This window comes from Spinacia oleracea, chromosome 4 (assembly GCF_020520425.1).
Source record: "Spinacia oleracea cultivar Varoflay chromosome 4, BTI_SOV_V1, whole genome shotgun sequence".
In the NCBI taxonomy this organism is placed as follows: domain Eukaryota; kingdom Viridiplantae; phylum Streptophyta; class Magnoliopsida; order Caryophyllales; family Amaranthaceae; genus Spinacia; species Spinacia oleracea.
In genome coordinates, this window is record NC_079490.1 from 61487615 (window position 1) to 61501803 (window position 14189).

Genomic DNA, 14189 nt, shown 5'->3' on the forward strand with positions numbered 1-14189 from the left:
TGTCGTGGCAAATCGATAGGTTTACCTAATAAGTTCTTAGATGTATCTATCAACCAAGAGTAGTTTCTAGACTATTAGCAAAAGGCTTTTGCTTACATAAAAGATTTTAGAATTGAGTCTAAATACAAAATGTGCTTAATTCTTCAATGGTTTTAGGGTCTTGGAATCATCTTATTCACACCTGCGGAACAATAAATTCGAATAAAATGCTAATGACTTGTTTAAATTGCATGATTGCTTTAATTTTCAAGTTATTACTCATGATAAATGTTTAGACTTGGCATGCTTCAATGTATGTTTTAATTATTGTTTATAATTAAATATCTTTTACTGCAATAAATCCTTTTAGAAAGGTAACAGAATTTCCTCGATTGGTAGTGAATCCAAGAACGATTCACGGAAATGAGAGAAAGTGAGCAATTTAAAATGTACGTTTCTTATATCGACTTTTATGGTTGTTTTCGAGTATCAAAGTCGAATGGAAAACCGATTGGTGCTTGTGAATTCAAAATACAATGTAGTTTTGAGATCATAAAGCATTGAGTTTAAACGCTCAGCTTTACCAATGGTTAACAACCTAATATCTTTGTCCATTTATTTCTCGAATGAGTCTAGTCCCTAGACATTCGAATAGATCGATGCTTAGAGAAACTTTAGAAGCTTGGTAAGATCATCTAGTTAAAACAAAATATTCAACATAAATTAAAATGGTAAGAACTTTGTTAGGGTGACATTGGACATATCTAAACAAAGTATAAAAGTCAAACACTAGAGAAGTCAATTCTTAAGACTATAAGAAAGGGTACAAGAAATAGGAAAACAAGGAACAAAAGAAAGGAATTTACGATTTCGTTTCTACCTAAAAGTTTATGTATAAAGAGAAGTGACCTAGCAATCAAACTTCCTTGGTATCATATACCGCTTGAGGTTCTTACTTCGGTAATAACTCAAACAATGGAAGCTAGGATACACTAATGACCTACAAGTGGGAAATGAAGCATGGCAATGCTACATTAGTTGTAGGGTCATCTAGTTTGTTTTAAGTCCTTTCAAAGGCTGGAACTTAATGGCTATTTTGTTCCATAATCAGCATACCTAAATTTCTGCTTCAAACACAGAAAGACTCACATTCAGAAGAACGAAGACAATGCTTGTTTGTTTATTTGAATGAAATGGTCATTTACGGTTTGAGTCAATATGCTTGATTAAAAACAAACAACTCTTTAACAATAAAAACTTTACTAGGTTCAAATCAAACCCTTGATTTGAGTTCCACTAATCTTTGGCATTGTTGCTTAGACCATATTAACCATTTAACATTCATAAGCTCTATTTCGATGGACTTTTGAAAGTTAATTGATTTCTAGATCAATTCAAGACAAGCTAGTCTTACTTGTTGAAAGTAACAAAAGATATGAACTATTGTTAGAACGCCTAGACAATAGAGTTCAAAGCTAAAGAAAGATTTTATGACTTTATTATTTCACCTGGATTTGAGTGATATAAATTTGAATCTGTTTGGCTAGTTCAAAGATTCAGAAGTATAAAATCCACTTGGCAAGAAATCATAAAGATCTAGGTTAGATCATGACGATGATTTCTTTAAGACCAAATATGATCATCAATGATTGTGCGTTGTAATTTCACGATCGAGCTCCATAAGATATGAAATATCTACGTTGGAATGATCGAAGTCAATTAGTACTTGATTCGATCAATGATGGATCATAAAGACTTTTCCTATAATTTCTAAAACAAAATGCTCAACTACCACCAAACTAAACCAAATTCGTCAAAGCTATTGAAGAATTAATTTCAGAATACTTTTCAAATATATCTAAAGAGTTACTAAACTCAGTGGGAGCTTAGTGTTTGTTATTCAACAAACTAAGGCCCAAGTCTAGATATATGTTTCATTGTGATTTATTCAAATGAGACACAAGGGTATTGTTTCTACCACGAATTTTTGAGAACATAATGTTTGTTTGCTCGAAATAATGTCCTTTTGGAGATTCGTTTCCAAAATGACAAGTGGGAGAAAATAGACCTCCAAAGTTTTCGAGGCGAACAACAAACATAAACGGACATTTCGGAGGCTTTTCGAAGTTCTTTAGAAAATCTGAACATGTATTCTTTAAGGACTTTAGAAGTGGCTTTTAAAGAATAGACATCTCTTAGAAGACTTTACAAGTGCTTCAAGGAGAACAGAATATTCAAAGGACTTTCAAAGTGTGTTAATATTCTATTGTTTGATGTTCTATACCCATGTAGGCATAGAGTTCACTGAAACTATGAGATTCTTCTATTAGATAGTGAAGAAACATAGAGTTCAGATCAATGAAACTATGAGATTCTTCTATTAGATAGTGAAGAAACCTACAACTTGCAGTCAAGCTATTATCATGTAGATTAATGAGTTTGTGACTTGTAAGAAAGCTATGACGAATATAGATTCCCTAAAATGGTTAGAGGCCATATATAGACTCAATGTTTAAATGGTTAGAGGCCATAAAACATACTCAATGTTTTAATGACAAAATTGAAATTTTGTTGATTTGCAAGAATAGATTAAACACCTATTGGTTGCAAATTGGTTTTAAGGATAAAAACCATCAAACATTGAATTGTGTTAACACACAAAGCTAGATTAGTTTCTAAAGGTTACAAGCAAATTCATGGCATGGATTGTGTTGATACCTCATGCATAATCGTAATGCTCAAGTCTATAAATCAAGCAATGATTGCTTATTGGTACATATTGGTTGCAAATTGGTTTTAAGGATAAAAACCATCAAACATTGAATTGTGTTAACACACAAAGCTAGATTAGTTTCTAAAGGTTACAAGCAAATTCATGGCATGGATTGTGTTGATACCTCATGCATAATCGTAATGCTCAAGTCTATAAATCAAGCAATGATTGCTTATTGGTACATATGGCAATTTGATGACAAACCGTATTCCTCAATCAAATGTTGGAATAAACTATGTACATGGTATGTCATAGGATTTGTGGATCCAAATAAATGCTTGAAAAGGAAAGCTAGCTTATGAAATCTAAGTATGGATTTAAGCAAGCAACTGGGAATTGGAACTGTATTTTAGTGAAACTAATGAGTATTTAGTTTCAAAAATGTACATGATTCTTATAGATATATAAGAAGTTTAGTGGGAGTACATAAAACTTAATTGGTCCTATGTGTGTCATACACATATCTCTCTATTGTGAAATAACATTCAAATGCTAATGACTTAGATTTGAAAATTATTCATCAATGACGGACCAAGGCGAAACTTAGTACATACTGGGTATTAAGATCCATTCACAAAGATCTTATAATATTGTTCTGGATTAAGTAATGGCATTTACTAAATCAAACACGAAAGACTCTATTGGAGATATTCGACCCATGTGAATAAATCTAAGTAAAGAATGTTTGAACTATGTATAAGCATTTACTAAGTTAAACATCAAAGGATCTAAGTGAGATTCTTAACCTATATTATATGTCAAAGAATTTAGCTGGATTTAGTATCTACTGAAACTAGATGAGCTAAAGTTACATGAATAGAATTCAATTGGGAATTATTCTGCAAAAGAATTTACCATGTATGATATAATATGAGGATCGCCAAAAACGTATCGTATGACTTTAGGCATGACGAACACATACCAATCTCTATTGATACTATTCATCTAAGTGAAGATCAACTAGATAGAGATTAAGAAAAACTTATGGTACTTGAAAAGGTACATAGGAATAGTTCTTAAATCAAGGAAATAAAGATATGCTAAATATTAATGCTACACGCATAAACACTGGCAAAGGATCAAGCAAGATCCCTTTAGAGTTAACCATTGACAAGGATTAGCTAAACAGCATCGTGTTTTGAAATGGCAACATGGATTGGAGACCATGAGTTGTTGCGTGGGAAATTAAAATAATAATTTCTATGTTCTAAGATACAGCTGAAAAGTCTTCCACATATCCGTGAACTGCTTGGATAGGTAAATCCAAACAAAGCATCACTAGCAACCTAAACAGTTGAAGTAAAAGTAATTATTGCCTAAGTAGCTATAAAATAGAGTTTTTTACATTAAAGAGTTCTTCACTGAACTTGGGTGGATCACATGTCTGCTGACTTGATGGTTCTTCATTGCAAAATGCGTAGAACCACTATCGAAGTAAGAAAGACTAGATCACATAATAAACAAACTCAAAAGATCTTATCATCATATCTCGAAGAACATTCGATAAAAAGGATATTAAGATTGGCAAAGCAAGATAACTAAACCTATGCAACAAGTGAGAAACAACACTCACATTGTGGCACTGGAAATCAAGCATGGCTTTGAATTCCATTAATTGTTTTAAAGATGCGTTTGAGGCCCATGGTTGTAAAACACTGGGGTTGAACATTTATCATATACGAAATGTATTTTCATATTCCATTTAATCTTGGTTTAGTATTAAATGATGAGTCCCTTCAATTTGACGATATATTCAAGATAGACTGTCAGGACCAGTCCTGTGACTAAGAAATGTCTATCAAGTGAACTTGAATGTCAAAAGTTAAAAATGGTCCCTGGTCGGAGTTTTCTATAATGATAGACGCATAGAAAACGTTAGACGACTAGAATGCAAGATGACTAGTAGTTCTGTTTCTTGAACTATGTGGACAATGCAATGTCGTAATCATTTGCATAGATACTTACTTTGGGAAGACTAGTATCGGACAGACCTATGAAACTTTACTGTAAGAGATGAAAATCTGTCATAAGTAAATTTCATTAAAATTATTAGACACTAAATCCTCAATACATGAGTGATTTGAGATTACTTGTTTGAGAACTGGTTACTTTGACGTTGACCAACCGTCGCACCGTAAAAGGAGGCTATAAAGGAAACTCTCAGGTAATCACCTATCAAACGAAGTCTAATCTCAAGATCGCAAGATTGGGATTGTCCTCCCATAAATCAGGATGAGATGCTGAAAGTTGTATAAGGCCACTCGGAGAGCTGGAAACTGTAAAATGCATGGCCGTGCTTAGATGAATCATAGGTTATGATTATCTGTTTATTTGATCAGTTGAACTCTGAAACCTAGAAACACCTCTGTACATAATAAGGATGACAACTCTTACCTTATGTTCAAGAGCAAGCATCGAGCGACAAAGGAATTAGGAAATGCACACTTGTCCCTAAGGACAAGTGGGAGACTGAAGGAAATAATGCCCTTGGTCCAAGTATGCATTTAATGATAAGTCTAATAAATGCGGTTCATTATTAATTAACAAGTTAATAATTCAGTGAGATCAAGTGAGCTGAATGCCTAGCTAGAGGCCGCTTCAGTTCAAGTGGAATTAATGATATTAATCCACAGCTTACTCTTGACTGAACCCGTAGGGTCACACAAATAGTACGTAAACGGATCAAGTATTTAATGGCATTAAATACTCCATCTATGGATATTCGGTATCGACGGATCTTGGTTTCAGTGGGAGCTGAGATCGTCAAAGGCAAGAAATGAATACTCCGGAAACGATGATATTGCCGGAAACGGAAATATGGATCGTATCGGAAATATAAATATTATCCAAGTCGTAGATGTTGCTGGAAACGGAAACATGGTACGTATCGGAAAATATTATTGGAAATGGAAATATTGCCGGAATCGGAAATATTGCCGGAAACGGAAATATTGTCAGAATCGGAAATATTATCGAAATCGGAAAAAAATTCCGGAAACGGAAATATTAAATATTTGTTCGAAACGGAAATTAATTCCGGAATCGGAAATATTAAATATTGTTCGTATCGGAAATGAATTCCGGAATCGGGAATTTAATCGGAAGCGTATCGTACGAATTAGCATCGGACGAGGCTCGCTAGGCGAAGGCCCAACACGAAGCCAGGCCGTCGCCCAGCAAGCCAAGCGCAACAAACCACACGCCAAGCCTCGACCAGGCCCAGCGCAAGGCCAGGCCCAGCCAAGGCCTTGGGCGCGCGCGCGGATCTTAGGCAGCGAGCTGGGCCGAGGCGCTGTGCGCTCAGCGTGGCCCGCAAGGCCTGCGCGCGGGTGTACGGTGCTCGTGAGATGCTCGTGTGCGTGCTATACGAATCCTAAAGCTATCGGGATTCTACATATGATTAAATTCTAATCCTAATAGATAAAGTTTATTTAATAGAGTCCTAGCAGGATTCTAATTAAACTAAATTAGTATTCTAATAGGATTATAAGTCCTTTTCCATAACTCTAGGGGCCTAGGGTCACAAATTTATACAGAACATTGAAGTATTCAAAGGTAAGATTTTGAAGCAAAAATCAGCCAAACACTTGCAACCTATTTAGCCGAAATTCTTAGAATCTTAAGGGCGATTCTAGTTGGTCAAGCTTAAGGCGGATCCGGACGTGCTGTGGACTATCTACGGAGGGACGACACTTGGAGTCCTAAAGGCTTGTTCTTGTTCGGTTCGGGCGCAGCTAGGGAGGGCACGTTACAAAGTGTATGCATCTAAATTATGCTATATGATTATGTGTAAATAATATGTTTCCTGGCATTAAGGTTTTCCACATGATTTATGTTTTGTCATATGTATCATAACCTAACATAAACAATCACTGGAAGAATTGCATGTTTGGTTGTGCATTCATAGGAGATGAAAAGATCGAGTCGTTTGTGTGGCTTCTGCAAACTTTGAAAAAGTCAATGGGAGGCAGGATGCAACAATGAACAATCCCATCAATCAGGTAAAAGTCAAGGATTTGTTCTTAAAGTTAAAGTTCTCTTGGTAAAAGTTATAGTTTTATTATTAAAAGTTAGGTAAACCGATAAAAAAACTTTTCTTAACTTTTACTACACCAGGACTAACTTTTATATTGATATTCCTAACTATTCACTTAAGGGAAACCTCAGAAGTTAAAGTTAGCCATTTTTAGTAAAGAAAAGTTAAAGTTAGGCCCTGTTTGGTTAGGAGTTGTTAGCTATTAGCTGATAGCTTGTTTGACTACCTGTTTACATTAGCTGATTTGACTAGCTGGTTGCATTAGATGTTTGTGTAAATGTGTATGGTAAATTAGTTGTTAGTTGTTTAATATGTAAAATGACCATTAAGGACATTGACATACTTTGTTTCTTATTAATATTAGACAAATAGTTTATTGTGTTAATTTTTTTCGCTTTATTTTTTTAATAAACATTGATTAAATAAAATTAATTTATATTTTTAATAAAATATATTTTTCAAATAGAGAAATATTACTAATGATATTTCAAGCATGATTGCAATATATTTCAATTGATTCAAAGTACTAATATAAAATTTATTACAACAAAAAATGAATATAAGTAAATAGGGTGAAATGAAAAAGAAAGTTTTGGATCTGGAAGTTCTTTGGGTTTTTTGAAATATTTTGTGAAGTTGATTTTTGGTTTCCTCGGTATTTATTATGTTGATTTTTGCAGTATTCAAAGTCCGAGTAGTTGGACGGGTTTTGTTTCTATTTTTTGAAAATTGCAACTTTGCTCTAAGTATATTCGCAAAATCACAATTGGGGGCAACCTGTTATGCTACTTTTTTGTACTAACGTCATAACTGCTTGTCGTTTGATCATGTCGTGTCGCCAGGTTTAAATCGTGTCGACAAGTACCGACGTGTAGCCTGAGCAGGTCGTGAGTAAGCAGGCGACCAACATTGGATGGTAAACGACAAAGTTATGAGGAAATTAGGTCAAGATAATGGGCCAGAGTCCAATTAAGCTGCATCGCCACCCCCAAGGAGTTGATTTGGTCAAGCATCAACGGATAACTGAGTGGACGAATCTGGTACCTGCAGAAGACATGGGAGAGTTGGTTGCTTAACCAACTCCTACTTCCACGGGATCCTCTCAGCCAACTTAGCCGTTGCTCAGGCCCTATAAAAGGACCATTCTGCCGCAGCTCAAATGATACAAGTTTTCAAGCACTTGAGCATTATTATTCTCTCTAGTTATCAAGCATTCCTAATCAATCATTGTACTCTTTATTTTTACGCAACCACTTAGGGGTCGTTTGGTTGGAGAATGCGAAAGGGAAAGAGAATGAGAATGGGAATCAAGGAGAATGGAATGAAAACCCTTTGCTTAAAAGAATGTTGTTTGGTTTGTCCATTCTTCTCCCCTCTCTCTCCTAAGTAAGATAATAAATAAATAAATAATAAATAAATAAATAAATAATAAATAATAAATAATAAATAATAAATAATAAATAATAAATAATAAATAATAAATAATAAATAATAAATAATAAATAATAAATAATAAATAATAAATAATAAATAATAAATAATAAATAATAAATAATAAATAATAAATAATAAATAATAAATAATAAATAATAAGTTTATTTTCTTAGATTATTCTTAGAGATTATAGTGGATTGGTGGACTCATTTCCACCCGCGATTTTTCTTCCCTATTCCTGGGTTTTCCTGCGTCACCGTATCTTTGTGTCATCTCCTTTATTGTTTTTCTTTACTTTCTTGCTTAGTGTCGACCCAAGCTAATTGTTGTCTTTTAGACAAAATTTGGTAATAAACAATTCCCTGTTTTACAAAGCAATTTAAATTAAACAATAGGACCGCGTGTAAGGTTTTGTAATTAGAATACAGTCAGTAGATAAGAAGGTTAGACATACATGTTCTAGCGTGGTTTCCACTAGGAGTGACTCAATACCAAGTATATTAACTCCTATTTAGGGCACGCTTGGATTGGGTGTAATGGATTATGAGGGTAATAAAAGTCAAACCACCATAATAAAAGGACAATGAAGGTGAATTGAGGTGATTGCAAGGAGGTTGGTGTGGTGGTATTGTGATGAGAAGTTGTGGTAGTGGTGGTGTTGTGAGGAAAAGGGAGGAGGGAGGAAGTAATTACCCCCAAATGAGTGTAATAATCACCCTAGTGGGATGGTGGATAACTATTCCCCCATGATGAGGGTATTTGTTCCCCCTTCCCTTTTATTTTCTTCTTGCCAACACTAGCTTGTTCCCTTTGCCACCACTTCATCCCCTCATCATCACCTTCAATTACCTTAGTTTGACTTTTATTACCCTTTTAACACATTACCCTTAATCCAAGCATGCCCTTAATAAGATAGATCATTTTAGCAACAATTTATAGATAGAGGTAAAAGTAATTAACATGGTTGAATATTTGTAATTATTTATTTTGGTATGGCATCAAACAAATTTTATAGTGCCTAAAGTGGTCAAAATATGTTTACAATGCCGTTCCTCATACCCCCTGTCCAACTTATAACACTACCGCGGACCGAATTACGGCAAAAGATCAAAATATTTACATACTCAAAGACTGAAACAAGAGGTAGAGAGGCCTTGTAGTGGGACACTTGAAGTACTTGGAAAAAAAAAGAAAAAAAAAAAAAGAAAGAGGAAAATGGTATTTGCACCATTTTAGATTACGGTTCCACTCGGAATCAAGGCGTCTTTGATAACAGTTACAATTCCACTCTTGATGAAGTAACCGTCTGTTTCTCTTGCTGCTTCTTGTACATTGTCACTGTTGATAATCTGCAGTAACAAAAACAAATGTTAACTCCAACTTTGGACAGACATTTCATATTAATGCAGAATGACAAATGTATCGTAACGGTGACATAGGTTGAAAAGGAAAAGAAGAGCTGCTTGAGCAGTTAAAATTCAACTTTATTTGGCGCAACTTTGTTCTGTATTGTCAAAACTTGGCATCATAGAGTTTGAAAGTTTGTATCTAATCTCAGTTTTGTATAATTGTCAAAACTTTATTGATTGCCCTCTCATATTGTAAAATTATAAAGTAAATCTATGAGATACGTGCAAGGTAATGTACACGGACGGACCAGAGTTTTTATTGAGCTACTAACCTTGACATTGTCCCCAATCCGAGCATTCTTATCAATTATTGCTCTTTTTATATGGCTATTCTGCCCAATGCCAATAGCTACGCTACCCTTAGCAGCTAGGAGTTTCCGATCAGCATCAGTCTGCAGTGTCAAATAAACATTAAAAACCCACTGAAAGTGTGTTACAAGCAAAGCAACTAAAACCTGAACCATCCACTGAACTAAGTTTAGTGCCATATCCGAACACCAAAATACAAACTATTCTTTTAACTGTACCATCAACATTTACATTTACCTCATAATAATCAGCTCCCATTAACAGCGTATCCTCAATAATTGCACCCTCCGAAATGCAAGATCGGAGACCAATAACAGAATGATGAATCTTGCAGTTCTGTACAGGGAGACATTCAATTAAAAAACATCACAGTTTACAGCTAGGAAGTATCCAATGTTTGTTGGAACTAGATTTCCTTAGTGGTTCCGGGATTCTTACCTTAATCACACAGCCTTCACCGATGACACTGTCAGTTATATCAGCGTCAAGCATCTTTGAAGGAGGCAAATACCGAGGTTGTGTATATATTGGAGACGAACGATCATAGAAGCTTCAGAAAGAAACACAACAATGCAGGTACTTCAGATTTCCAAGTTCAACAAAAATCATGCAAAATCAGAATACCAAGGCTCCGTTTGGTTATGAGCCTTTAGTTGTTTTTGACTAACTGGTTGATTTAGCTGCTTATATAAAAGTGTTTGGTAAATTACCTGTTATCTGTTTAGTATGTAAAATGACCATTAAGGACATTGACATATTTTGTTATTGTTTATTTTATTTCTTATTAATATAGACAAATAGTTTATTGTGTTAATTATTTTTTTATTGAATAAACATTGATTAAATAAAACAAATTTATTTAAAAACAAAAAATATATTTTTAATATAAAAATTTAAAAAATATAAATTCTATATTTGCAAATAGAGAAATGTTACTAATGATATTACCGGCATGATTGCAATAGCTTTCAAGTGCCTCAAAATACTAATATAAAATTTATTACAACAAAAAAGGAGCGTAGGAAATAAGGTGAAATGAAGAAGGAAGCGTGAATAATGTTTTTGAGAGGGAAATAATATAAGGTATCAAGGTTGGTAATGGTTTCAAACTTGTAATGTTAGGCAATAGCAGACCATAATAGGTATTTTTCATTCACTTTCTCAAATCTCTAATTGCAAAAAGCTCATAGGTTGAGCTTTTTCAAAATTAACCTTTATACCCCAAGAATCTCTTCCAAACTTCTCCTAACCAAACACTTCCAATTAACTTTTTCTAAATCACTTTAAAAAGATCTTTTTCTCTCAAACCCCTCGTAACCAAACACCCCTAAGACAATAAATCATCAGATATCCTCCAAGCAATATATTACCTGAAATCTGGCACCGGCTTTTTGGTGATACCCAAGTTTGCATTGTAAAAAGCCTCAATTGTACCGATATCTTCCCAATAACCATCATACAAGTAAGCTTGAACCTATACAAATAACAAAAAAGGTAAGCAGAAGAATCGCATACCAAAAGCATATGAGAGTGGAGCGCAACATACTCTTAGCCCTATGGAAGTCGCTCCTGGAATAACTTCACTGCCAAAATCGTTAGCACCAGGAAATTTATCCCGAAGCAAATTTAGCATTACATCTTTGCTGATAACATAAATTCCCATACTAGCTATGTATGGCATTTCTTTTGCTCTCTCATCATCCAGACCCAAGATAGTGGTATCAACCTACAAATGACCATAGACGAATAATAGTTAGAGAATTCTTTAAGAAACTGGGAAAGCAAAACAGCATGTGATAAACCGGTATAATATTATTACCTTCATAGCTTGCAATTGTTCTCCTTTGGGTTTCTCAGCAAACTCAATAATCCTTCCTTCTTCGTCAATTTTCATTAAACCAAATGCAGTAGCACGCTTTTCATCCATCGGCAGTGCAGCAACAGTAATGTCTGCATCAGTTTCTCTATGAGCTTGGATAAATCTTTCATAATCCATACGATATAAATGATCACCAGCAAGAATCAAGAATTCCATGACATTGTGCTCTTCGAATAGCCACAAGTATTGCCTGACAGCATCAGCTGTACCCTGCAATCATAAGAACATCGATTATTATTGATTCACAGAAGAACAGAACATCAAATACTCAAACATATAGGTACACAATGAAGACAAGAAAGGAACAGCAAAACTAGGAAAATCACCTGGAACCAGTCAGGATTCTCAGGACTTTGCTGAGCGGCAAGAACTTCTACAAACCCTTCATTCTTGTAACCTCCCAGATTACTAGCATACGCCCGTGAAAGATGACGGTTGAGGGATGCAGAATTGAATTGAGTAAGAACATATATTTTGGAAATGTTACTGTTTAAACAGTTGCTCACTGGGATGTCAATAAGCCTATAATTGGCACCAAGCGGCACCGCAGGCTTTGCTCTTTTCTTAGTAAGTGGGTACAAACGTGTACCAGCACCACCTCCAAGAATAATACCTAGAACACTCTGCATCACAAACAAAAAGACATCATCATTTATCATTTTTTATTCAATAACCAATATACAAACTTCCTTCAATAATTGATAATTTTATGCATAGGTACATTCATCTAGACCGAATTTGATATCAGCCATGGATCATTTAGCTACTTAACGTCTACTCATTCTTGTTTAGCCTTTGTGACTCCTTTTTTTACATCAAAACAAAAGCCTTAAGCCATTGGAAAAGGGGAATAATTTTTATGAAAAAGGTTATACATAAGGTGAAAATTACATTTAAAATTATTTCCATATTACATCTAGCGTTGAAAATTGAGTAAAATATATAGCTACGACACAAGCATAAAATCTCAGCGATGGTGTCCACGAGGCGAGATCAAATCCCGTTTACATTACCGGGCTTCGCACTTTTCCGGCTCGGAAAAATAATGCATGGCATTGGGATTCAACAACAATTATAAATATTTTCCACCTCCAGAACGAGAGAATCGAGATAAAACTTGCCGTAACGAAACGGTAATCTCAATCTTTTTCATTTTCAAAACACGAAAATAATTATTAATAAAATCAGAAATCGGACATTTCAATCTAAATCGGTTGATTCAATTTAGCAATTCAGAATAAAATCAATAAAATAAAATCATAGAAAAAAAACGAAAACTGAAATCAATCATCAATATAAAGAAATGCTCACGCGGCTAGCTTCGGGATCAAGACAAGTCTGCGAATTCTGAGAATCAGAAACGGCCTTAATAACCGGAGCTCGTTCAACATCGGAAGAGATGCGGATATTACGACGAGACAAGGTAGGCAGAAACTTGTCACCGGAGAGAGAGGAGGTAGAGAATGCGAGGCCGTGTTGGATGTTCTTAGATGGGATGGTTATTGCCCCGATGACGGCCATACCTGCAGCTGCCATTGTTGGTTGGTTGGGTTGGTTGCAGAAGCTCTCTATTTGTCAGCACAGAGAGGGGAGTGGGAGGAGAGAGTGAATGAGAGGGAGAGAGATGTCTCTTATGTATATAAGGAGGATATTGATTTAGAAATGTGGGATATGGACCGTCCAGGGATATTCGTATTTATAGTAACTTCAATTATTTACCCTTTGTTTTTGCTGCGAATTACGGTATTTTTTTTTTTTTACAACAATTATGGTATCTTTCGTCTTGGTACTGGTATTTTATTTTTTTCACAACGATTATGGTATCTTTCGTCTTGGTACTTGTGACTTTTTTTTTTTTTTCTTTATATGATGAGACGATTATAACAAGACCCCACATAACTATATTTTTTGTTAAGTATAAATCACAATTGATGGTCAAAGTATATTATATGAATAGTGCCAAAAGTACAATTGTGTCATTTAAAAAGTGTATCGCTATTCAACACCCGCCCACGCTAATATCGCCCTACTATTTATAGCGAAAGTACAGCACTACCCTTATATTTTTTTTACCCCTCCCTTCCATTTTTTTACCCTTCTCACCTCACCTTTCCCTCACCTCTCTCTCATCCCCCCTCCCCACCAATATGGCTGCCGGAAAATCGCCGGAAAAATGAATTTTCGGCGAGAATTTTTTTTACCCCTTTTATGATTCGCCGGAAAACTGATATTCATACCTGTTTCTTCATAATTTGCCGGAAAACTGAAATTCTGGAAAACGTTAGTATCTTCATAATTCGTGTGAGAGTTGCGGCGGTGTTTATAGTCGAGGAAGTTGTCCCGGAAAATCGCTCCCGGAAAGCTCGTAAG

At 35.0% G+C, this 14189-nt stretch overlaps 1 protein-coding gene across 1 annotated transcript; it reads right to left on the reverse strand.

Annotated features, from left to right (window-relative positions):
• Positions 1 to 9177: 9177 nt before the first annotated feature.
• LOC110775533 (glucose-1-phosphate adenylyltransferase small subunit, chloroplastic/amyloplastic) lies at positions 9178 to 13482 on the reverse strand. Its single transcript, XM_021980138.2, has 9 exons — positions 13131 to 13482; positions 12146 to 12442; positions 11760 to 12029; positions 11487 to 11666; positions 11311 to 11414; positions 10379 to 10490; positions 10178 to 10276; positions 9904 to 10023; positions 9178 to 9571 (listed from the first exon to the last, which is right to left on the reverse strand). The coding sequence occupies exons 1-9, from the start codon at positions 13353 to 13355 to the stop codon at positions 9455 to 9457; spliced, it is 1524 nt and encodes a 507-aa protein (XP_021835830.1). The 5' UTR covers positions 13356 to 13482; the 3' UTR covers positions 9178 to 9454.
• Positions 13483 to 14189: the final 707 nt, after the last annotated feature.